Source organism: Alligator mississippiensis, chromosome 5 (genome assembly GCF_030867095.1).
Source record: "Alligator mississippiensis isolate rAllMis1 chromosome 5, rAllMis1, whole genome shotgun sequence".
In the NCBI taxonomy this organism is placed as follows: Eukaryota; Metazoa; Chordata; order Crocodylia; family Alligatoridae; genus Alligator; species Alligator mississippiensis.
The window spans coordinates 124,486,659-124,512,837 of record NC_081828.1 but is presented as its reverse complement, the minus strand read 5'-3'; the positions used below and the strand labels follow the sequence as shown (position 1 = coordinate 124,512,837).

Here is a 26,179-nt window from a genome sequence, read left to right as displayed (position 1 = left end):
GCAAGTTGTGGAGCATTTCATTGCCATAGTTGACCATTCTGTAAAATATTTAACAGTCAAAGAACAGGGTGTTTCATCTTCTTGTCCATGATTTTACATTATATTGCATGCTGTGTGCTGTGGCAGAGGTTCCCAAACTTTTTCTTATTGCGTATCCGCTTCCAGATTTACCAGCTGCCCCTGTACCTCTACCAACATATGTTTAAATTTTAACCCCTTAAATGCCAATTATTATTATAATGAAAATTTAAATCCTCCATTGCACAATTTCTCAGTTATACCCCCCAGAGCTGTCTTGTGTACCCCCCAGGGGCACGCATACCGTAGTTTGGGAACCCCTCTGCTACAGAAATGCCAACTGTCATTTTCTAGTATTAAAGGACATGTTATTTTGTTACATTATTTCTGCAAGTGGTGTTACTGAATGTATTGATTCTGTATTAAATCTGAGTTTAAAATAAAAATGAATCGTAACTGCCTGACAGAAATGCATATAATGGATAAAAATATGAAATCAAAGAAATAAGAACATATATCAAAGGATCATATATCAACAACAGTCTTTTCATCCTCTTTCAGGTTGCATGTCTTACCCATATAGCAGCTAATTACCTTAATTGCAAAATGGAAGCCAAACGCTGGGGCACTGCTCATGGCAGTATTGTTCCTTACCAGGTAAGAAGATAACAAAAGGTGTATTTTGCTTCGGTAATCTGTGGTTTTGTATAATACGGGTTTGGGAAATGATTTACTCTTCCTGTGACCTACAGTATTCTGTAACACATCTGTGTCTGGCTAGAACAAGGTTCTGTTGTTCACTGTAGATTTTGCATTTTGTATATTTCTTCATCAGCTGTAGATTAGTAACAGAACACTGGAATAGATCAAAGGCATTCACTGGAATTGAATGACTGTAAAGCTAGCATGATGGCTTGATTGTTTTTCACCTGAGAGAAGGACTGACTACAGCAATTTTAAAAGAGACTATTTGTGTTTTGTTTGCTATGAACTGAACTCTTTTTTCTGCTGAATTCCGATAGCTTTACTGTATGTCTTTGTAGGGAATGATAGGGAGGGTTAGGGAGGTCTAGGCACCCTATTGATATTTGGGAATTACTTGTATCCTGTAGAGTAAGGGGTTAATGTGGGGCCAAAAGGAGGATCAGTGCTACAAGTGTGGTCTTCTTCTTTTAGGAATTCAGAATTTGCTGGTGTTTTATAAAGGCCTGAAAGTTCCCTAGAATAGTATCATTTTATTCATGTAAATGAGCATGCAAGAGAATTCTGCTCTTCTAAGAATGCCGTCTTATGGCTGGCCTATGCGAGAACCTTTGCCAGTTAGAAAGAAGGTATGTCCATATGATAAAGGGCACAGCCCAACACTAACACAGTTACACTGCTTCTGGTTCTGGAGCTTGCATGTAGATCTACTCCAGGGTATCTCCATACTGCCCTGGTTTGTGCCATGTCAAGATACACAGTACTATATTTTCTTTCAAGTATTAGGCATGTAAGTGGATGTAGGTGCCTAAGTGTTCTGTTTTGCCCTTTGCTAACAATTTAAAAATATATATTTTTCTTATGGTGATACTAACTTGCACCTAAACTTAATGAAAAGAATATGCCCATTTCATCAAAGTTTGGTATTAACAGAAAACCAACAAGATACTGGCTAGGAAGCCCCAGCCCACAGCCCCAGCCACTGGCAAGGCAGGTGGATGGCAGGGCCACAGTCCCTCCAATGCCACTGGAGTTGAGAGGGGGTGAATGGCTGATGGGCTGCTTTGCTGCTCCTCCCTGGCCGGTGGACCCCTGCTGCCAGTGGGACGGGACGGAGTGGGAGATGAAATCCCCTTCTTTCTCCCCATTTGCTTCAGGCTGTGAAGGAAGTGGGCCTGACAGGGGCTGCTACACCCTGGCCAGGCAGGCCCTAGCTGTGGTCCCCTTGTGGGAGTTGGGAGGGAGGGGGGAAAAAACCTCTACCCTGCTGCCTTCGCCTCAGGGTGCCATGCCAGCTAGTGTCTGGCCATGTCCGGCCCCTGCTCCAGCTGGCGAACAAAGGGGTGGGGCCAACTCTGCTGTCTGGAGCAGGCAGAACAGCCCAGCCCAACCCAGGGCTGAAAAGCATGCTGGGTTGCTGAGGGACTCTGGTTTAAGTTTAAACCAGGAAAAGATCTTGGACAGAAGTTGCATAAACCACTTTGACCCAAATGATCCAAGGCATTGCAGCTGAAGTTATGTTAAGTCTGATACTACATTCAACCAGGTTTATCGTAAAGCAATTTTGGCCATTTTGAAACAGGTTTATGTGCACTGAACTTCTGTTCTGTTACAGATTTAAACCAGTTTTGGATCACTTAAATTGGTTTATGTGGCACTTCTGTCCCTAGCCTAAATGAGTAGCTGACTTCTGAAGCTCTTGCTGGCAGCCATGTGGGATATAGAAATTTTGCTGAAACTTTCATGTTATCATGTAGATGGTTCAGCTAAAATCCTGCAGTGCTGTCTCAGCCCAAAGAACAAGATTAGTGGCTTGGATATGACTGTAGATGCAGTAAACTGTGTGCGCACTTTGTGAACTTGAATTGTGAGATTTATCCCACATTTGTCCATGGTAAACGGAAAATTTTAAAACAGAAATGTTGCATTTTTAAAGTGAACAACTTATTAATATATCAGTACAGAATTAGTAAGAGGTGCTGCATTTCCATAAAAATAGGCCAAAGCTTTAAACTTTGACACAGCCTCTTCTGAACTCTGGTTCACATAAACTAAAAACGGAGCCAAACCTGACAAGTCAAGACATTTTATCTTTTTTGTAGTGACCTTGGTTACTTTAGATAAAGTGGAACCTAGATATACTTTCCCTGGTTGTGCTCTTCTTTTGCACAACCAAACCCAGTTGAAGTATTGAAAAAGAAAAACACTAATGTGATATTCATACTTTATGGATTACATCCCAAGTATAAGGAATACCAGTAGTTGTTTTAAATCTGATTTTTGTATATAAGCAATCTTAATCCATATTTTTGAGCTAGTTATTTATGTTGGGAGTGTTTATGGTTTTTCAATGCCTTCAGAAATTATCCACTAATATCCTATTAGTGATCAACTCTGTAACCATGAGAGCATTTGCTTTTTAAAGCTTTCTTTTTACTTTTGTGGCACCTTTTGTCCAACAGTTACAAAGATCCTTTGATAGTGTTACTGCAAGGTACATAAATATTACTCCATCCTTTTTATAGATGGCTAACCCAAGACACAGGGAGGTAAAGTGACTTGTCCAAAATTATGTAGGTCATTAGTAGTGTTGCTTAGAATAGAATCCTGGAATTGTGACTGTGGTCTCCCAACCAAACTTCTAGATACAGGACCCTTTACTTCCTGGAATAATGTACAGATTCTGAAGTGTTAATGCTTTCAGATTAACCAATAAATTATAACTTGTTCAAATAATAATTATTTTGAGAAAATTTGTTTTGGTTGTAACTCCAAAGAAATGCATTTAGCAAAGCTCTGGTATTTTTTTCCTTGTTAGGACAGTAGACTTTTTAATTTGGGGTGTGTAAGTTTTCAGACAGGCAGTAAATTACAAGTTTGAAGTGATGTCAAGTTTGCTCTGGTACTTAAAAATGTCAGAATGTTGTTTAATCATGGCAGATTAGGTAACTGAAAGATTGCTTTCTAACAGATGTTGAGGATTTTAAAATGCCAAAATCTAAACAATTTACAACATCTGCATTTCTATGCGTGACAGAATTCTGACCGCAGTCACACCAGTGTAATGTCCAAAGCAAGCCGTATTTAATTAGAACATTTTAAATGTGCACATAATTAGTCAGTACGTTTGTATCTAATTGATGCCCACATATTCTAGCACTTCTTTGTTGAATACATTAATCAGTGTTTATTAAGTACTCTTTTAATTCTTATTTTACGATACTGAAATGTCATGGTTTTGGCTGGCGTGTCTTTATCAGTGGTCTTGTAGGGCCAAATTTTGTACCGAATACGCCTGTGCAATTCCACGGGGTTCACTTGGGCTGCATGATTGTAATTTACAGCATAATTTGACCACCAAATGCATTCTTTAAATATATTCTTCAGTAGTTTATTGTTTTACCTTATTGTACTGTAATATAGGGTCCATTGTTGCAATTCTCAAACACATCTCTGCTCTAGGTTTCTTCTACATTTAGTTTAGTTCAATGAATGATTCACTTAGGGCTTGTTTACAATATGGCCTTTCCTAGCAAGGCTGCTCCTGAGTAAGGCTAGGCCACTACCACTTGCAGGCACTCCCAAATCCAAAAATATGCTAGTGAGGCTGCTGTCTCAGAGGTTGCTTTCAGCTGCAATGCGTTGGATCATCTCCAGCTACAGACATAGGAGTAGTATGTGTGGGAATTATCTGCTGGGTCTCAACTGGGTTGTAGAGCATAAAGGTGAAAAAGAAAGGCAGTGATATGTAACATTTCCAGGCATTAATTTGTATACATCCCTTCAGCTAGTGAGATTTAATGTTGATAAAAATGATCCAGTCGTCTATAATCCAAAATGGTCCCTATGAGGACAAGATAATGTGGACATTTAGAGATTTATGGAACCATAAATTTATATCCACAGCTGCAAACCAGGGGTTCAGTTTTAACATGATTTGGCTTTGTTACATGGTTGGAGCCTTTCAAAAACGCAGGTTTCGTTTCATGAAAAAAACCCAAGCTTAATTTGTGAAGGAAAAGGCAGTCATGTCATTGGTAGGATTAGAAAATATTAGTAAATAAACTTAAAAATGGTTACCATATTTTTTTTTAACTTGTTAAAACTGTACAAATTTATTTTTTGTTGTGTGAAGCTGTGTGTTTTTTTGTATCTTGCATTAATGATCAGATAGAAATGTCTGACATCCCATATTTTTCTCCCTTCTAAAACTTAAAAAACAAAAAATCCCACTATTTTAGGTGCCATTTTTATTTAGGAAAAAAAAGAAAAATGTGTCCAGGAGGCTCTGTAGCACTTTTGAAATCCCAGTTCCATGCCAGCCAATGAGCCTATAACAAACCAAAGACAAGATGATAGTGTTTAGAGGGCAAGAGCTTTGTTACTTTTTCTGAGCAGATAAGGTCGGTTTAGATGGGATTTTACTTACATAATTTGAACAGGCATAAAATAACCAATAACATTGCAGATTTTGGGTGCAAATGCAGATTGCCTCAAGTTTCCCCAATCTCCAGCCACACATCATTAAAACCCTACAGTTAGGAATCGGGGAGCAACCCCATCCCCAGCCATGTGCTGTTGAAAGCCCATGGCACGATATGTTGGGAACGGGGAATGCTATGATCCATTGCTCCCACACCCCAGCATGTACTGCAGCCCTCTGCATGCCCTAGCAGATGCACAATGTAACCTGAGGAGTTTTATTCAAGATCCCAACAATCTTGCATTCTGCCATGCCAAATATTGAATTTCTGGCATGTCAGGAAGTGTAATTTTGGGGATCCAGGTTAAGATTCCTCTGAAGTTATTGTGTGATTAAATTAATGTCTTCCAGGGGCGTCAGGTCTTCTGTCCTTTTTCAGGGTGACCAGCACAGTTCTCTTTGCTTGCTGTCTTCAGCACGCAGCCCTCCAAAGGCTCCCCTGTAAAGCTCTAACATTATATTAGCAAATTAGATATATATTTATATTTCTTATAGTTTAATTTTAACATACCATCTTGATATACAACCTTCATTATTTGTAGTTACAAAAGTGATCACAGATAATACAAATAAAACTGTAAGCAATTTTATGAGGCTTCTGACTCTTTAAAGTATCATAAAACCACCAAGGCAGACAAGGTTCCTTGGGTGAATTTGATATCTTTTATTAATAAAAATATCTGCCTTTGTCCTTAGACCAACACGGCTACAACCCAAACCCCATAAAACCACCAGCTAATTCTAGTAGCAGTCTTGAATCAGACCTTTTATTTACCACTCATCTGCCCATTGAGCCTACTAAAAGAGGTAGACTTCACAGTCCACCAAAAATTTAAATTCCAATGGGGAAGATGAGTCTAAAGCATAGAACACTTCCTGGGTTATCTGTCCTGAGCCCTTTGCCACTTGAAACAGGAAAGTTTCTGGTTTGAACCTCACCATGAATCACTACTGAGTTAATAATTTCCAGAGGAAAGCATCTCTCTGGTAACCAGATGCTCCATTCCTTGGGTGAACTAAATCTCAATAACAAGGTTATTGTTTTCTGTACAAACAGGAGAATTATGAGTATTCTTGTGATTACTTCATTGTTGGGTTTATCAGGGACATTTCTCGCTAGAGGCCATATGTAAGTCCTATTCTTTGCAGAATTTTGTTTACCTTAAGACCCATTTTTGTACTCGGAAGGGCTTTCCTTTTTATGTGCAGGACAACCAAAGTAACATCAACTGTTGAAAAATGTCAAACTTACTTCAGTGCTTACTTAACTAAGGAACTCGGCTGCTTTTTCTGCGGTGCCTCAAGGGGGTCCCTCTGGGATCACTTCCACTTAGAGTGGGTGCATCTACCTGTGCAGTTAGTGCAGCTGAATGAACACCCGGTGCAGTTTGTGCTGGAATTTATTGTTCCTGGGCGCAGCATTTACATGTGTGCTTGGGACTGCAACACGTTGAGCTGGGGTAGAGCAGCCCCACTTGGCAGAGGATCTGGGGGGTCAGCTTGCCAGCCCAGATCTGCGGTGTCCCAACTCAATGTGCTGAGGAAGGGCTAGCTTGGGCACAAGCATGCTCCAGTGTGGGGCTAGCTGGCAGCGAGCCCTGCACTGTAGCTCTCTCATTCTCTAGCCAGCCCCAGTCACTGTCTACATGTGCCTTGCAGCATGCTAAATAACTCCGCTTTGGGATAGTACTTGTATCAGGCAGTACTATCCTATGGCAGAGTTAATTGGCTAACTCCAATCTAATAGTGCCGCATGTGTAGACTATGACACTTTAATGTGGAGCTAATTAGTCAACTCCGAAGTAAAGTGCACATGTAGATGCCCCCAGTTGTTACTACTTTGAGCTAATATCAACAAAGAACAGAACTAGGACAATTTGATAAGTTTTCTTATCTGGGTAAAAATTTATTTTTAACGGTTCTAGAAATTAATTCTGTTTAAAAGGCACCTCTCTTTCTGACTAGCAATGGTCTCTTTTAACCAAAGCTTAATTTCTTATGGGATGGCATTTTTGAAGAGAAATAGTCCTGTTTAGAGTCAAAGTACCATGTAATCATTCTTGATTACAGAAATGAAGGAAAGGCCCTCTTAGTCTTACAGAAGTTTTATCAGGCTTGTGCTATTCCAGATATTACTCATGTGGATACAGTTTAAAGTGCAATGGGGGCCAAACAGTTCCCATGTTCTTCATTTGAGCACTGAAAAACCTCATTCTCCAGGAGTTGCTCACATTACATTAATTTACTCACAGGTTTCTCTTAGGAGGGTGTGGAGGATACCCAACCTGTTCAGTAGGGGCTGAAATATTATGTTAAGAGAGTATACCCTCCTGCGGAAAGACCTACCTTTTACTTGTCCTATCTGTGAGTAGGAAGAAACTTGGGTGGATGGGCATTTGCAGAACTTCCTCGTTTCTTGCCAGATACTTCTTCTTATCAGGTGGTAGTAAGCATAGAAGGAAAGACAGTCAGACCTGACATTGAAGATAAGTTGGAAAACTGAAGTACCTATGCATAGAGTCAAACAGTCATGGTCAGGTAAAACCCTGGCTCTCCTGAAGTCAATGGTACATCCATTCTCATTTTGCTCCTCTTTAAGAATTTCTTCTGGAATATAAAAAGTAGTTTCTTTACCTTCATAAGGTCTCTCTGTAAACTCTTAAGTTTCCTTTTTCTATTCAGTTTTGATGAAAGCATTGTTATCAGCCCATTCTTTTCATGGCAAACAGCTCTAGGAGGAAGAAGGATGAACCCCCATTGGTTGGCATGTATTGACCAAACAGTTCTTTAGGACGTCCATGGAAGTTAAACCTCTTGTTAAGTAAAGCTGTATAAACAGAAGCTGAATACAATGCTACAGACTTTTTCAAGAGAAAAAGCTGTACCATGTGGACTAACGGGGGGGCGGCAGCATTCCTTCAACAAAGGTTGCAAAGTTTCTGTTGGGTCCTTAAATAAGTTAGATGGATATTCTAAAGCAGTGTTTCTCAACCTTTTAAGTAGCAAGTACCCCCTAACTTCTGAAAATTTTAATAAGTACCCCAACACTCAATTTTCCAGGGGATTTTATATTTACAGACTAATGTCTGCCATATGTTGAGAGAAGGGCTGTGTATATAATGCCGTGATATGACAGATGTCTAATCTAGTGGGGGTAGGGTTGCTACCTTTTACACCAGGGGTGCTCAAGTATGTACCTGGGCTAGAGGTGATGTTGGCCAAAGCTGGGAGGGCTGAACCCAGCGTTGTGCAAAGCGTGGTATACCAAATTACTGCTGGGGACTTTTTTGCCAAATGTTTTGCCATAGTTTTGAGAGAAAGAAGGGGTGAGAGAGACAGGGAAAGAGAGAGGGCGAGAGAGGGGAAAAGAGAGCGAGAGAGACAGGCAAGGGGGGAGGGCGAAGAGAGAGAGGGAATGGGGGAGAGAGAGGGGACAGGTAGCAACTGTAATTGTGGGGATGCCCTTAGGAGAAGGAAAGATTGTGACAGCTTTTTTTTCTAAAAAAGGGTATGTCTGCAGGAGGACTATGGTGGCAGTGGGTGAAGGGACTGTTTGGATCTGTAGTTCAGAGATAAAAAGACACAAGGACACAGTCAGACACATGCAGCGACACGCTGAAACGCACACACATGCAGGCAGACGTGGAGGCACACACACACATAAATAGGCATACAATAATTCAAAATTTAAGTTTTATTTTTTATTGAATTTTACAAGTTTTTGAAACAAAAGCATAAATTAATTGAATTGAATCATAAATTATAGATCAGTAAAAACAATATATAACTCAAACATTTATATTAATAAAACTCTAAATGTAGGTATCTTTGTGACTGGAACTGATACTCTCCCTCTCTAGGATTGTTCTACAAATCAGGGATTGGACTGGACTTTTTGCTAGTTTTATCAGTTAGCATAAAAATGAGTTCTCATGAGAGCTGGATTTAATGAGAAACTTGGGCCTGTTTGGATGACATAACCATTCCAAATCTTGGTTTTAAACTACTTATTGCTACTGGCAGATCATTTTCCAGGCACAAACGATTTCTTCTTTTATTTTTTAGCCCAGTCAATTGTGAGAAACTGGTCTCACACAAATATGTTGAGGCAAATGGGAGCAGCTCTGTGAGAGCCGTGTTCCTCAGCTGTGGGTATTCCCATTTCATTTTCTGCCAAAATGCAGGGATGTCATCCAATCCTATGCTTTGCATCCTCTGTAATGGACTGTCTGTGGAAAGCTCAAAAAGTTTTTCCTTCATGCTTTCTGGAATCCCTACTTGTTCAATAGCGCCATCATTGAATGGATTAAAAATCCACAGTTTCTGTGGCTCTTCATGCTCTTCAGCATTAGGGAAATAATGTTCAAAGTTTGACTCCAAATTTACCAAGTGTTCTTTAATATTTTCTTTCACACTTTCATTCAGAGGGATTTCGTTTTCTTCGCAGAACTCTGAGAGCTGTGGAAATGAACCAAAATTTCCATATAAAGCTTGATTTTTCCAGAACCTCAACTTTTTTCTAAAAGCTCTTACTTTGTCATACTTTGTGTTGTATCCCTGAAGCTGAAGGCTCAAGTCACTGATTTTATCAAAAATGTCACAAAGATGGGCTAATTCGCAAATCCATACTTCATCTTCAAAATGCTGTAAGAATTCAGATTTAATCTCTCTGAGAGAGACAGTAACTTCATATCTCAATTCAAATAGGCAATTCAATAACCTTCCATATGACAACCACTGAACTTCAGTGTGAAGAAGTACAGTAGTATGTTCAGATCCCATGTCACGGCACAGTGATTGGAAAATACGTGAATTCAAAGCCCATGCTTTTAGGAAATTTACTGTTTTCACAGCTGTGCCTAGCACGCTGTTTAAATCTTCATTCAGTTGCTTTGCAGCCAATGCCTGTCTATAGATAATACAATGGTTCCACTTGATTGAAGGATTTATAGCTTTGAAGCAAACAACAAGACCACTTCCTCGACCTACCATTGCTGCTGCTCCGTCTGTGCACACAGACACACACCACTCCCATGACGATCCATTTTTTACAATGTGCTAAGTTAAGATCTTAAAAATGTCCTCTCCTGTTGTTTTTGTGTCCAATTCTTTGCAACCATATATTTGTTCCTGTATTTCTTGCTCATATTCATCATCAGTGTATCTGACAAACATCATCAATTGTGCATAGTTGGACACATCTGTAGATTCATCAATCTGTAAAGTGAACTGTTGTTTCTGGATACTTTTTTCTGAAATGTGTTTAATTATGTCTTCTGCCGTGTCATCAATTCTTCTTGTCGTGGTGTCATTTGAATGTGGGATGGTTTTAATTTTATCTACTTCTGTGTTGCCAAACATGATTTCAGCGATTCTGATACCAGCAGGAATGACAAGGTTCTCAGCAGTGGTATGTGGTTTCTTCATTTTTGCCACCATATGTGCAATTTCAAACAAAGCTTGTAGAGCTTGTTTAGGGAGCGCAGAGTACGATTTCATAGCAGCGCTGGATTTTTTCAAACTTTCACATTTCCTTGTGAAAAAATCTATGGGTTTATCCTTCAGATCAGGATGTTTAGTATGAAAGTGCCTTTTCAGAAGGGAAGGCTTCATACAAAGATTAGACAATGTCTTGTTGCAAATCACACAAAGTGATAATGAAGGTTTACCCCAGTTTGTTGTAAACCCCAAAGCCAGATAACTGGGATCATAGCTATGTACTTTATGAACCTGTGAAAATCGTGTACTTTCACTACTGAGGCTTGTCTTTTTAGAAACATGTTCCTCTGGCTCCAGCACTTGTTGCACATTTGTCTGGGAACTACCTTCTAAATCTGAAGTCTTTCTTTTTACAAGGAAACGATCCATTTTAACACCTTCCGAAACAGTAACATTAAAACAAACACACAAGCCCACTTAAATTTGAACACTTAAAGTGGAAACTACAGCAGACAGGCACGTGGTTAAACTCTGAGAAACAATCTTTCTCCCCTCTACTTTATGGACGACTATTTTTCATAAAGCAGGAGAGTTCTGATGCAGAAAAGCTGGCAAGCAAGTGCAGGGTTGATGAATGATGAAAGTATCTTATTTTAGGAAAATATATAGGTTTCCCTCCTTTGATTTATGCGGGTTCGATATATGCAAATCTGCTCTTATGTGATGACCGTTTTTTACACCCCAAATTCATTATATGTGAGGTAAATTCACTGTTATGTGATAAGCTCTGGGGCTCTGCTTGTCACCCCACCCAACCCCTGGGCTGCACCTGCTGTAGTGCAGGCAGGTGATGTTGGCTTCTTCCTGGGCTGCTGCAGCAGGGGTTGGGGTGATGCGGAGAAGCAGAGGCCTGCGGTACAGTGAGGTAAGTCTGTAGGGCAGGGGTCAGCAACCCCTGGGGCACGCGTGCTGAGCATAGCATGCGAGGCCATTTTGTTTGGCACGCCACCATCAGCCCAGGCTCTAGGCAGTTGCTGCCAGCCAAGGAAGCCTGAGCTATTCCCAGCAGGCAGCTGGGAGGCTGCAAGCCCTGCTCCAAGCAGCCTGGGCTCTATGGCTGGCAGCAGCTACCCAGAGTCTGGGCTGGCTGCAGTCAGGAGGCTGCAAAGAAGCTGCTCCAGGCTCCAGCATCCCGCGGCTCCAAGCAGATGGTGGGGGCATGTCCTGAGGCAGTGCAGCCCAGAAAAGTCCTTTGCCGCCGCCAGCCCCCGCCTGTATCCAGGCTGGGCTCTGGACAGCTGCAGCAGACAAGCTGCAAACAGCTGCACCGGGTTCTGCAGCCCCGGCATCCGCTCCATACCGGCAACTGCATATGTGCCTCAGAGCAAAGAGCGGGTTTATCCCCGCTCTCTGATCTGAGGCATGTGTGCAGTCGCTGCCAGCATGCAGCTGATGCTGGGGCTGCGGAGCCCAGTGCAGCTGTTTGCAGCCTGCCTGCTGCAGCTGCCCCAGAGCCCAGGCAGGATACAAACAGCTGCGCTCGGCTCTGGAGCCCTGTCATCAGCTTTTTGCCGGCAGCGACAGCACGTGCATCTCAGAGCAGAGATCGGAGATAGGAGCCCTCCCCTGCTCTCTGCTCTGAGGTGCTCGTGCTGTCGCTGCTGGCATGGAGCTGATGACGGGGCTCCAGAGCCGAGTGCAGCTGTTTGCAGCCTGACTGCTGCCTGCTACAGCTGCCCCAGAGCCCAGGCTAGCTACAGGTGGGGGCTGGTAGGAGCACAGGGCTTTTCCTTGCATTCGGCAGCAGTGGCACTGCAGGGGCAGGCAGCAGCCCCTCTCCCATCACCACAGCCTGCCCCAAGCGCCGGGAAGAGCCTGGTGCCACCGCCAGCCCTCCTGCCTGCAGTGAACTGGGCTGCAGGTGGGTCGTGTCATGGGGCCAATCTCCACATTGCAGGAGGGAGTGGGGCCTGCACTGTGGGCTATTGGTCTGCCCCACACTCCCCCCAAGTCCAGGCAGGATTAAAAAAAAGAAAAAAAACTTACCTGCCTGTCAGCGGGGAGTGCATGGGTATCTGTGTGCCCATCTTCCCCCTCCTGCAGTAGCCTGTGGCTGGCTTGGGGGTGAGGGCAAGCGGCCAGACATAAACCCGGCGGCAGCAGGGGGAGTGGTGGCATCCCCTTGCTGTGGTTGTTTTCCGTTGCCCGCATACCCCCAGGGTTACGCGTACCACAAGTTGAGAAACTATGTTTGAAAGGAGAAGATGTGGCTTTGGGCAGAACCTCCTCATCTTCAGAAATGCTCTCACCCATTGCTGTGACCAGGCTCAGTACCACTCTGTATGGTAACCAGTGGGTAATGAGGGAAAACCCTTCACTAGGTCCTTTATGCTTCCAAGTCACTTAGGCTTGGGCAGAGTCTAGTCTGTATCTAAAGCATGAACGACTGGTGCCTCCTGAGACCGGGGGGGGCGGGCGGGGAGGCATTATGGTGGCGAGTGGGGGCCACCTGCAGCTGCCAGTGGTTGTGTCGTTGTTGGTGAGTAGCGATCGCTCACATCCCCCACCAGCGGTGTCGGCATGGGGCGCAGTGAGCGGGGACCACCTACAGATGCCGTCAGCAGCAAGAAGGGTTGGGAGTGAGTGGCAATTGCCCATAGAAGCTGGCGGCAGCTTCAGTGGTGGCCAGTCTCAGGGGAGGCATGTGGGCCCCCCCCTCCCCCCCCCCCCAGGTATCCCTCTTACGCATTGCCTATGATCTAAAGGGTACAATCCTAAGCTTAAGACCTCTTGCCTGAGGCCCTCCTTGAAATGTAGGGTGTCACCACTGAGCTAAATCCTGAAATCAGTCCCTGAGACCTCTAGAGACCACTATGGCCTCCGAAGTTGCTTACGCATGCTCTGCCGGAACTCTAGCTAGGTTGTGAGTACTTTAGGCCTTTTAGTTTTAATCTGTTTTGGAGACTGTAAAAATTGTTTAGCAAAGGAATTTCGTAAACATAGACACTTTAAAAAGCATTACAGAACTTTGAAATCAAGAAACAAATCCTGAGGTGCCCTCTTTTTTAGTCTGATCTCACCTGTTCTGTGAGAGGTTTGTTAGCATTTCAGGTTTGGAAGAGCACCTATTTGCTTGCACTCACGTATATGCTCTATTGTGCATCTTCTGGATGCACTGCTGCTTTGCGTCAGTATAGAGCATCACCAGGCCTCTAAATGGAGTCTTGTCTCTTAGCCATCTGTTTCCCCGCTAAGTTACAGCCCCTTCCCACAGTTGGTTTTTAGTTGGTTTTGCATGGAAAATCATTATTCTATAGGGATGGGCCAGTCGTTGATTCAAAATCAAAAGCTCCAGATGGCTGTCTTGACGGCTTCTTAGTGACAGTCCTTCAACAAGTTGCCAAACCCTCTCCTGGTCTGAGCAGTCATCTGAAAAGCAATTAAATAGGCTTGCCTTGGGCAAGATTAGACATATGTTCAACACATAATACAAAATAGAATTCATAATTTGATATCCTGTTCTGTCACAAAAATAGTGCTACATAGAAGCTGACCTTTTACCTGTATGAAATGGACAGGTTTCATTGCTTACCTGTACATGGTTTTTCTGAGGCAATTGATAAATCTATAATTCTCAACCTTAAACAGCTCTTCTGTTTTTCCCCAAAATTGCTTCTTCTAAGCTCCAGTTTAGGAAATGCATGTGGAACATGACACAAGTCTTCTGCCATGTGAATTTGCAGAGGTAATATATTTGAATAATTCAATTTATTGCTTAGGAAACTTCTTTTTGATTGCTAGTTGTATAGCTAATACTGTCTTTTGTCTGATCTTCTACTTTTTGAAAAGTCTCTGTTTAAAAACAGTTTCTGTTAGTACTTTGTGTTTTTCTTCTGAAAGATATTAATTAAAGTTTGAGTGAAAAAAGTTTCTCTCGCCAATCTTGTAAGAATTATAGTGTCATAAATTTCTGTTTAGGTAAAGTACTGGGTTTTTAGTGTTTCTCATCATAGGAATTTAGACAGAGACTGAATGTGCCCTCAGAACATGCCAAAGCAGGGAAGTATTTTTGTCCCCATTTTGCAGATGGGAATTGGAGGCACAAATTTAAAAAAAGGCTATTTATTTTGGGTGCCTCTTTTTTGGCTAGCCAACTTGAGATGCTGTTAGGGCCTGTTATTTCTACAAACCATAAGCACGTACAACACCCATCAAAATAAGGTATGCATCCAAAATCAATAGCAGCTTTCCAACTTTTTTTGGCCTAACTGACTTGTCCATGGTTACATGAACTCTTTGATATGCTGGGAATAAAACCCAGATCTCCTGATTCCTGGTCTCACTTACAGAAGCAGATTCTTCCACTTATGTTGTTAAGTGTATCATTCATGTTTTCCTCTCAATTTCAGCATCTGTAGTCTGGGGGAGAGGATTTGTGGAGTTGCAGCCCACTCCAGCTCATGGGAGAGGTCAACAGGGCTGACATCCAAATCCTGAAGATCGTCAAGATCTTAGAGGCACATGTAGGCCCATAGCCCTATACATCTACATGTGCCTTGGGAAACTTCTGTTGCTCTCTACACCATATAGAAAGCTCCATGATATATTTCAGTCTCCAGTGGATCCCTGTTAGATCACTGTTTCTCACACAGGTTGCCACCAGGTCCTTTTAAGGGTGCTGCAGGGTTGTTGCACAATAGTAACTCTGTTAGCTGTGCAAATACCTATATGTGATACACAAGAAAAAGCTGGAGATTTCAAATAGGAGTCTATAGCATCAAAAACATAGTGACATGTTTCATAGATTCACAGACATTAGTGCTGGAAGGGGCCTCGGAAGATCGAGTGTTTTTTCTGAGAAGTGTGGTCTATACTAAACTATAATGTGGATAGATAACTGGCTCAGTAGCCAGAAGCCAAGGGTAATTATAGATGTATCCATGTCAGAATGGCAGGGGGTTTTGAGTGAAGTCCCATATGAGTCTGTCCTGAGCCTAGTGCTGTTCAAGGTGTTAGTTATTTGGATGCTTGCATAGAAAGCTTCTTGAGCAAGTTTGCAGGTGACACAAAACTGGGAAGGATTGTGAACATGTTGGAGGATGGGAGTACATTTCAGAAGGATCTCAACAGATTGGAAAGATGGGCTGAAGCTAACAGGAGGAAGTTCAGTGCTGACAAATGGAAGGTGATGTGCCTCGAAGAATAATAAAAAATACAAATACAAAATGGGTGACGCTTAGCTGGGTGGCAGCACTATGGAGAAGGATCTGGGAGGCTTGCTAGATCACTCAGTATGAGTCTGCTATGTGATGCAGCTGCACAATAGGCAAATGCAGTTTTGTGATGCATCAATAGAAACATTAGGTGCAAGACATGGGATGTAATAGGGCTTCTTTACTTGGCAGTGGTTAGGTCTCATTTACAGTATTGTGTGTAGTTTGGGCTCTGGATTTTAAAAAGAACATGAAAAAGTTAGAGAGGGTCTAGAGGTTGGTGACAAAGATGATAAAAGGGCTTGGAAAGCAAGTCACATGAGGGAAGCTGAAGGAGCTAGGCATGTTCAGCTGGCGGAAAAGTCATTTAAGAGGGGGTATGACGGCAGTCTTCAAATACTTGAAGGACTTCCATAAAGAAGACAGAAAACACCTTTTCTCTCTTGCTGCAGAGAGTAGGATGCAGACTAATTGCTTGAAGTTTCAGCACAATAGGTTTAGATTGGATGGCAGGAAAAATTGCTTCACTGTCATAATAGTGAGGCAATGGAATAGACTGCCTAGGGAAGTTGTGGACTTACTATCATTGAAAGTGTTCAAAAGGAAGTTGGACAGCTACTGGCCAGGGATGATCTAGGTGCAGCTAGGGTTGTGTTCTACTGTGGGTATCAATAGTTACTGGTGCTGGCTAATATTCCTTCTCCAGACATTAGCTGCAACAAAGCTACATACAGAGAGGTAGTCCACATGAATGATGAGCCAGACCTCCCCATCCATAGAGATTAAAAAAACCTCCCAGCTCACTGCTTGGTCTCCTGGAAACCTTTGTGGACATGTGTAGAAGCCCTTGTAGGGCATGACAGTACAGCATCTTGGAGGAAAGTGTGGAATAAAACCACCATGCAGAATAAATATCTAATTTCTAACCTTTCGTGAAAAACATGGAAGGCTCTAAATCGGATCCAAATCAGGCATGGCTGCTGTGGTCACTTGATGCACAAATGATGTATTAGGAGTTCTACAAAATGTGACTGTGGCAATCCTTATCAAACTACCCTCTATACAAATATGATGATGACATTGCAGACATACATTCTGTTTCTTCAAGCGCATTAGACTGGTTAACTAACCTTAAACTGGACTTATAATTGTTGCTCCAAGTCAGCATTATGAAAGAAGAAGAAGAGCTATGAGTATTTCCCATACTTCTGGACTTTTCTGGTTGCTGCATGGGGTTGGGAGGGAATACTGTGCCCTTTTCATCCCCCTTGCTGCTACATGCGTCAGGGTTGGGGGCGTTTTTTAAGCCTTCTTCAGAGGGATTTGATGTTGGCTTCAACCATGGCTGAGGATTTTGACTGGGGGATTGCCAATACTCCTGCTGGGACTTAAAACTAGAGGTTCCTGTCTAAAGGGTCTTGCCCTTCTGCTCAGGGTCAAATTGATAGGCTGAAGGCTATATTTGGGGTCAGGAAGGAATGTTACCCCGTGGTCAGATTCATATGGACTGTGGGATTTTTTGCCTTCCTTTGTAGCAAGGATGTGGCACTCTGCTTGATTTCTTGAGCCTATATTATAATAGCCTTTACAGAAGCAGGACATTGGCTGCTGTGGTCCTCCTACTTTACTTGTGGCAGGGTAGGGTATTATGTCTTGTGTTGTGTTGGTGTTGATGGTAGTTTTACAAAGAGGTTAGATTATAGAATCATAGAAAATTAGGGTTGGAAGGGACCTCAGGAGGTCATCTAGTCTAACCCCCTGCTCATAGTAGGACCATCCCCAACTGGATCATTCTAGCCAGGGCTTTGTCAAGCTGGGTCTTAAAAACTTCCAAAGATGGAGATTTCACCACCTCTCTAGGTAACCCATTCCAGTGCTTCAGAATAAACATCTAATTTTTTACTTTTTGTGATCATTCCCACCCTCCTAGCGGGAAAGTTTTTCCTAATATCCAACTTAAATCTCCCTTGCTGCAGCTTGAGACTGTTGCTCCTTGTCCTGTTATCTACCACCACTGAGAACAGTCCAGCTCCATCCTCTTTGGAACCACACTTCAGGTAGCTGAAGCTCGCTATTAAATCCCCCCTCAGTCTTCTCTTCTCTAAACTAAATAAGCCCAGTTTCATTAACCTCTTCTCAGAAGTCATGTGTCCCAGCTCCCTAACCATTTTTGTTGCCCTCCACTGCACTTTCTCTATTTTGTCTAATCCTTTTTATAGTGGGGGGCCCAAAACTGAACACAGTACTCCAGCTGTTGTGGCATCATCAGTGCAGAAGAGAGGGGAATAATTACTTCCCTTGATCTGCTCACAGTGCTTCTACTAGTGCAGGCCGGTATGCTATTAGCCTTTTTAGCAACAAGGACACACTGTTGACTCTTATCTAGCTTATTGTCCACTGTAACCCCTTTTCTGCAGAGCTGCTGCTTAGCCATTTGGTCCCAAGCCTGCATGGGATTCTTTCATCCTAAGTGCAGGACTTTGCACATGGTCTCATTGAACCTCATGAGATTTTCTATTGCCCTAGTCCTCCAGTTTGTATAGGTCACTCTGAATCCTAACTCTGCCCTCCAGCCTATCTGCTACTCCTCCCCACTTGGTGTCTTCCGTGAACTTGCTGAGGGCAAATTATGGATTAGTGTAGGATGGTTTGGATAGGGATGGCCCTGCCTCAGGCAGCGGGGTGAACTAAATGACCTATGGAGGTCCCTTCCAGCCCTACTACTTGATGATTCTGTGAGTTCTTTGCAAGAGAAAATTGCTCTATTCCATTGTCAAAAAACCAGTGAAAGCTAAGAGCTGGCATTTTCCAAGGTGTGCCCTGGGCCTAATGAAGGTTGCTTTGAGTTTAAAAACGTGGAGAACCACTGTGACTCTTTGAGGAGAATTAGGGTGGAGAGGGATTCACACCCTTTAGACCCCTATCCACATATAGGTCTCTGGACCCATGAAGACATCTCTGCAGCGTCTAGGGCATAGAATTCTGGGGAGAGAGTAGTGCTGTGGAAGTGACTAATCCCTTCCTTCCCTCCCTCCTCCCCCCCCTCCATCTCCTTCCTTTCCCCACCTTTGTGAGAGAGACAAATTAATTCATGGATCATCCTCTCCTCCTATGATTTACTAGCCCACTAGACATTAAAGTTCTTTAATAGTTTTCTTTCTTCTGGTGCATATACAATAGGGGAGTGAGTTAAGTTCTGATCCAGTGTCACCCCTTTTTCTTTAAATCAAAGAATTTTTTTTGCAAAAATCTTGTTAGTCTAATAAAAGATATCATCTTTACTACGAGTCCTGATTGTCTTTTCCTTTAGACCAATACAGCTAAAACCTGGATACCTGACCCCTTTTTCTGATGCTTACAGCCTCTTCTGACACCAGTTCTTGCCTCTGTAGAGAGATGTAGCATATGTCCTGTGTCTTGCTTCTCATATTACTGCTGGAGTCAGTGATGTGAGATCTGAGTATGCTCTGAATATATAGTTTACTTCAGATTTACTCAAACACCAGGCTGAAAATGAGATCGTCGAACAGTTTGCAAGGCAAGTCCTTCTTGAAGGAATCTCATCTCAGCCCCAGATCTCAGGAAGCAGCTGTACCTGAGGAACTGGACTCTAATCGGGCCCAAAATGTAGGCAGCAAACTTTGCTTGTGGTCACATAACTCTGTCTCTCTGGGAGGTACCTCTTCACAAAATTTTGCATGATCTATCAGTGCGTCGTATCACAGGAAACACAATGGTTTCAACCGCTGAAGAAAAAATAACTTGAAAGACTTATGGATGTGCCCACATGGCTTACTGTGCTTGGAAATGTTGCCATCAAACACTCTGCTACTCCACACAGCCTGCATCCTAAACTGGAAGCAGTGTAGCTTGACCATGTGGCACTACATAATTAACATGGGTGGGCCTAATTGGCACTGTCACTCAACAGTGTTAATTAGCCCACCTGAAATCCTCATGTGGATGCAGCTACACTGCAGTGCAGTATTTCTGGGGGTGCTGCTGCTTAGTGAATTTACCAGGTTATGTGGTGTATCTGTACCAGCACCTTCTGGTGATATCTGCTATAAATGTACATTTCATATATCGTATATCATTATTCTTAAATAACATTATTTCATGGTACACAGGAATTCTAGTCAAGGATCAGGATCTTACTGTGCTAGGTGCTTGCCTGATTTTGGCGACTAAAATAAAGATGGGATACTTTAAGTCAGGGGTGGCTAACCTGCAGCATGGGTGCTGCAAAGCAGCAAATCTGGCAGGTAGCACAGGCTGGCAGCAGAAAGCGGAACAGCAAATCAGGCAGGAGAAAGGGATGGGAATGTAATTTAGGGAGGGTACAGGGCTAATTTATGGCATGCCTACCAGAAAAGTTGGCCCCTGCTGCTTTAAGTGATGACATTAATAGGAACTGGTTCATTTCCAGCTATCAGTATGTATGCAATTTTAGAAGCATGTTTTCTATGTTCACTTTTGTTGGCAAGAATGTAAAGGGCTGGTAATACTGAAATATGTGGCTGTATTACAGAGGAAGTGTAGAGGGGGTTCATATAGTGATACTGTCCTTTGGAAACAAACAGCTAAAAAATCAAAAATAGAAAATTTGATCTGGCCTTAGCTTAACTGTAGTTCTGGTTTCTCCATTCTCAGTATTAAGACTGAAAGTATGCATAGAAGCTCTTAAGTGTTGTGATGGTGTCTGTCCACTAGATGTCATTCATGTAATCTAGTAATAGTGCAGTGTATATTTTTGAACAACTCTAAAATGACAGAAGTAATCAGAATTATCAGCTGTTCTTCCATAAGCATACTGTGCAATATGTATAGTATGTACATAGGTAGGTAATTTCCTGAAACAGTGTCCCGTTTGTAACCACATTTAGTTTGATATATCTTTTTGTCTAAACCCTTTGTTTTGAAGGTTTTGCCTATAACTGCCCTGCTGTATGAGCTGACTTGTTACATAACTGTATGTAAGTGGGCTGGATATATTTTCTGCTTTTGTTGTTGGGAGAGAAAATAGAGGGCAGCTAAGTTTAGAAACATAGAGCAAGAATGATTATTTGATCTGTCTAAGGCTTATCCAGCACTGAAGGAAACCAAACTTACTTTGTAATTAATACCAGCCTGCTTCAAATATGTCCTTTTCCAAACTTTTTACACCTCTGACAGATTTAAAATTTTTTAATGCATTTCAATTTAGAAGGTGCATCTAAAATGCTATAAATTTATAGAAAGTTATAACCATATAAGCAACTTTTACCAATATAACTATATCTGTACTAGGAGGTTGAACCAATTTGCATGTATAGATTAAAAAAAAAACTTTCTTCAGGATTAAACTGGGTAAACAAGCAGGATCTTTACAAATCTGTTACCAGCAGTAAGGGAGTTTCTGTGCTTGATAGATTTACACTGCAGTTAGTGAGAGGTTTATGCTCAGATGGTGTTAATGGATAGTGGGATAGGCAGAATGACAGTTTAAGTGACAAAGGCTAAACAGAGAGAGTTCTTCAACACCAAGCCTAAAACCAGTAACCTTTTGAGTTATTCATCTGAGCCAACATTGTCTCTCTCTATTTCCTTGATGTGTGCATCCAAGTAAAATTGCAAAAATATTGTTGAAGTCTTCTTACAACAAACATCTCCCCCCCTTATTATACATGGGAATTCACTACAGGAAGAGGGTCAACTTAGCAAAAAAACCCCCCAACCAAAACCATGCTCTTCATCCTTGAAGTATGGCAAGTATTACTGATAGCTAGGGAACTTCTAGAAAAAACCTGTACTCCCATTGGGCAGCCACTCAGCTAGGACAGGCCCTTTTTCAGTTTGGAATAACTACAGCAAGACTGGAAGCCTGGGATCATACTTCCCTTCACTCCCCATCCCCCCTCAAATGGAATAAAGACAATTTCTGTGCCCTGTGTGCTCAGACAGAGGGCAGGATGGGGAAGTGATAATCCTCTTGGAATGGCCTCTTACATGAGAAGTGATAAATGCTGCATTGCAAAGGGGTTAACACTTGCCTGTGATGGAACTTGCTTGTAGTGGACTGAAACTTCATTGTAATTGGAATGAAGATTCACTGTGCTTGCAGACCTGCTTCAAAATCACCACTGATACTCAGTATAGAGATTCACAATGGGCCTTTCTAGATCAGGGGGAAAAATGCTTTCTATTCTAAAATTCAGTTCCCTACTTTGAGATGGCTGTCCTCACAGAGTACAAGGAAGATGGGTCTAGACTAAAGCTTTTGTTCCTTTTAGAACTCAGTTCCTATGAATGAATACCAGAGAGATATTCTTGGAAAGGGATCTTAGGAGTTTACCTTGTCCAACCCTCTGTGCTGAGACAAGGATCAATTATATCCAGACCATCCTTGACAGATGCTTGTTTATCCTGCTCCTAAAAGCTTCTATAGAAGATTCAGAAATCTTCTAGATAGACTGTTCCAGTGCTTAACAATACTTTGTAGTCCAAGTCTTTTCTAGTACCTAAACCAGATTTTCCTTGCTGCAAATCAGGTGGATTATTACTTGTTTTAAATCAATGTACACAGATAGCATTTGATCCCTGTCTCTAAGGCTAGGTACAGATATTAAAAAAGTCCACGCCTGAATAGATTCAATTTTTACATGTTAGTTTAACCTGTGTAGATTGAACCAGCAAGCAAGTGGATAGACATTCACTTTTGATTCCGGAAATGCAGCCACATGCCTGCAGTGGCACAGGTGAGGCGCCAGGAGGCGCTAGAGCCGGGGTGGGCAAAATGCGGGCTGGATGCAGCCTGCCAGGCCATTCCGTCTGGCCCGCGGGACCCCTAAAAAATTTAGAAAATTAATATTCATCTGCCCCTGGTTGCCTGTCATGCGGCCCTCGATGTCTTACCAAAACTCAGTAAGCAGCCCTCCACCTGAAATAATTGCCCACCCCTGCGCTAGAGCAAGCCTTCCCTTCCCTTCTACAGTAGCCTAGGGAAGCTGAGCTGAGGGAGGGTGCATGGCCAGGTCCCAGCAGGCCTCAGTATGATTGGGGGGGGGGGATTTAAACACCCACCCTGGCCTGCAGGGATCCTAGTCAGGGAGTGCCTGGAGGGGGGAAGCAGCTCTTTCCAGGCTTTTCAGAGTGGGGGAGAGGGAGCATGGCCAGACCCCTGCCCCTAGGCACTGAAGGGTTGAGCAGCAAAAGCAGGGACATGGCCAGACCCTCCCCCCATCCCCCAAGCCCTGCAGTAGGGGAGGAGGAAGAGAGGGAGAGTTCTGCATGCCACAGTGGCTCCCTGATAGCTCGCCCCAGCATGATCACAGGGAGCTGGGCACACAGTTTCCCTCTGTCCTACAGCGGGGCCCAGCACTGCTTCTCCAGTCCTGAGCCCTAAGTCAGCACTATATAGAGCTTCCCCTGGCCTCACGCCAGAGGAGGAGGAGGTGGAGGGGGAGAGCCCCCTGTGACTCGGTGTGGCCGGGGCACAGGGAGCTGGAAGCACTCTGGGTGCACAGCTCCCGCAGCCCCAAACTGAGCCCCACCTCCAGCAGGGAAGGGCCCCACCCCCATGGCCTGGCCCAGCCCGGCCCTACCATTTGCCTGCCTCACCCGGGGCTGGGGCTAGGGCTGCAGGGCTCAGCTGTCCTGGCCCACAGGCACTGTTGAGGGTAGACGTGGAGGGGCTGGGCTGGGCTGCAGGGGCAGGGCTGGCTGTGACTTGAGCTAGGGCTATGGGAGTGTGCACCAAGATTGCTCCTGGCTTCCTGCACCAAGGCTGGGCTGGGCTGTCACAGAGATGTGAAGGCATTGCTACACAGATTCTGCCCCAGCCTGTGGTAGGGGAGGAGGACAAAGAGAGGGAGAGCCCTGCCTGCCTCAATGGCTCCCTGACAGCCTGGCCCAGCCTGGGTGTGGGAAGCCGGGAGCAGTCTGGGTGCACAGCTCCCTCGGCCCCAGCCCAAGCTGCAGTTGGCTAGGAAGGGCCCAGCCCCTCCGTGCCCGCCCTCAGTTGCACCCATGGGTTGGCCCGGCTCAGGTCCCCAGCCCCAGGCTAGGCAGGTGGATGGCCCTTCTGAGCTGGGCCTGGCCTGGGCCTGGGGAGCCAGGAGCAAATCAAGAGCACAGCTCCTGTGGCCCCAGCCTGAGCCACAGCTGGCTGGGAAAGGCCCTGCCCCTGCGGTCCAGCCCGGCCCCTCCTTGCCCACCCTTAGCAGCACCCATGGACCAGCTCTGCAGCTCCAGCCTAGGCCTCAGGTGAAGTAGGTAGATGGTGGGGCTGGACTGGGCCGCAGGACCCGTCCCACCTAGGCCTGGCCTGGGTGTGCGGAGCCAGGAGCAAACTAGGCGCACATCTCCCATGGCCCCAGCCTGAGTTGCAGTCATCTGGGAAAGGCCTTGCCCCACAGCTCAGCCTGGCCCTGCCATCCTCCTGCCTTGCCTGGGCTGGGGTTGGGGCTATGGGGCTGAGCCAGGTGAGGTGGGGGTGGTGACAGGGCTGGGAGGGGTGGCTACAGGAGCTAAATGTTGGCAGCACTAGGAGAGGCTTGAGGGGCTATGGCCACCCCAAAATTTGCCTTAGCCCTTGTAGCCATCCTTCCAGCCCCACCAATGCCCTGTGCAGGCTGTGGCAGCTCCCACCCGCAGTGCATCCCTCTCTTAGCACCCGCAAAGGGAAGAGTCTTGTGGTTCCTGGGACACCATGGGGCTGCTGCCCTTGTCAGGATCCCACCCCTTTGCCATTCTAGTGGCAGGGGCTGGGCCACAGGGCCAGGTGGCCAGATGCCAACCAGCATGGCCTCCTGAAGTGAAGGGGGCAGGGAGGAGGTTTATTTCCCCCCTCTCCCCGTGGGGGACCCCATCTGGGGGCTGCGTGGCTGGGACGTATTCGCTCCTGTTAGGGGTGCTCAGTGGTGCTGTTAGGGCAGGCGGTGGAGGCGCTGGCTGGGGTTGGCAGAGCCCGACTGTGGTCCCCCAGTAGAAGATAGGAGGGATGGGGGAATAAGCCCCCTCCCTGCCCCCTTTGCCTCGGGGGTGGGGGGTGGCACATACTGGGCGGGTGTCTGGCCACGCCCCCTGCCCTTGTTCTGGCTACAGAGCAGAGGGTCAGAGCCAGCCCTCCTGGTCTCTGGAACAGATAGCACAGCCCAGCCCAGGGCTGAAGAGCATGCTGGGATGCTGGGGGACTGTGATTTAACTTAAACCAGGAAGGGGTCAGGGACAGGAGTTCTGTAAACCAGTTTGACCTCAGTTAAGTCTGATAGTACATTCAACCAGGTTTATCTTAAACCAGTTTTGGCCATTTTGAAACTGGTTAATGTGTACTGAAATTCTGTTCTGTTACAGGTTTAAACCAGTTTCAGATCACTAAAACTGGTTTATGTGTAACTTCTGTCCCTACCCTAAATATTTGAAGACCGTCATAAATTACTTACACTACAACAATCAAAGCCAATTTACTTCTGCAAAAGTGTTCATACATGGGTTTAATGTGCTATAAATTATACCTTTAACATTATACTCTTAGAACATTTATCTTAACTTCCCTCAGTATGCCTATGTAGACAAATCCTGAGATGTCCAAGATACATCCTCCAGCAAAATGAAGTAAATTCATCCCTGACATTTCTAAGGTTAGAAAAAAAACCCCAGGGTACAAAGGTAAACGTTAGGTTATTTTCCTAAAAAAAAAATGACCGTTTTTTAAGTTCACAATAAATAAGCAAAAATAGGTACAAAGTCAATCTTTAATAGACTGTCCTTTGTAACGGTACTTCAGTCAGCTGATATCCAATGTAATTCTACATTATGCTTATCCACTGTGGTGCAGAATGGCACAGTATTAATGAAAAATGGGCACTGTGAACTAGAAGCAGCATCAGCTGAATTTTTATAATGTATTTTAAAAACCAGCATGAAGGCAAGGAGTATAAAATATTATAAATACCAATGTCAGCCTGTCTGATAATGTTTCATCCAAACAAACTGAGACAATTCTTCTGACCTTGTCAAATGTATCCTTGAGCTATGTGGTTATGATAGTGGATGCAGACTTCTGGCCATGAATAATAATTTTAGCAAAGCAGCCTTTTTTTTGTAGTATAAAAATAATTACATTAACTCACTGGAACAGGGACTGCCTTTGAATTTTGCACAGTGACCATTACAATGGAAGTTTGGGACCTTTGAACATATATAATAATAATAATAATAAATTGTTTCTCTTTTTCTCTGTGTATGAAGTACCATCGCAATGGATAGCCCATTCAAGATTTGAATCCGTTACCTATCTTTGCTTATTTAAAGTGTATATTTGTCACTTTCTGTAATGTAAGCA

General features: G+C 43.9%; 1 protein-coding gene across 8 annotated transcripts in view; it reads left to right on the top strand.

Annotated features, from left to right (window-relative positions):
• SUGCT (succinyl-CoA:glutarate-CoA transferase) overlaps positions 1-26,179 on the top strand; it is a 552,725-nt gene that overhangs the window by 119,349 nt on the left and 407,197 nt on the right. For 7 of the 8 annotated variants that reach the window (XR_009462532.1, XM_059728662.1, XM_019483386.2 and 4 more), the window contains exon 9: positions 580-675. The exons of the other annotated variant lie outside the window; for it this stretch is intronic. Coding sequence is in view for 6 of the 7 variants with exons in the window: in XM_059728662.1 (XP_059584645.1) it covers positions 580-675 (96 nt within the window). In the remaining variant the exon portion in view is untranslated. The remainder of the gene's footprint in view (positions 1-579; positions 676-26,179) is intronic. 8 annotated transcript variants of the gene reach the window in all.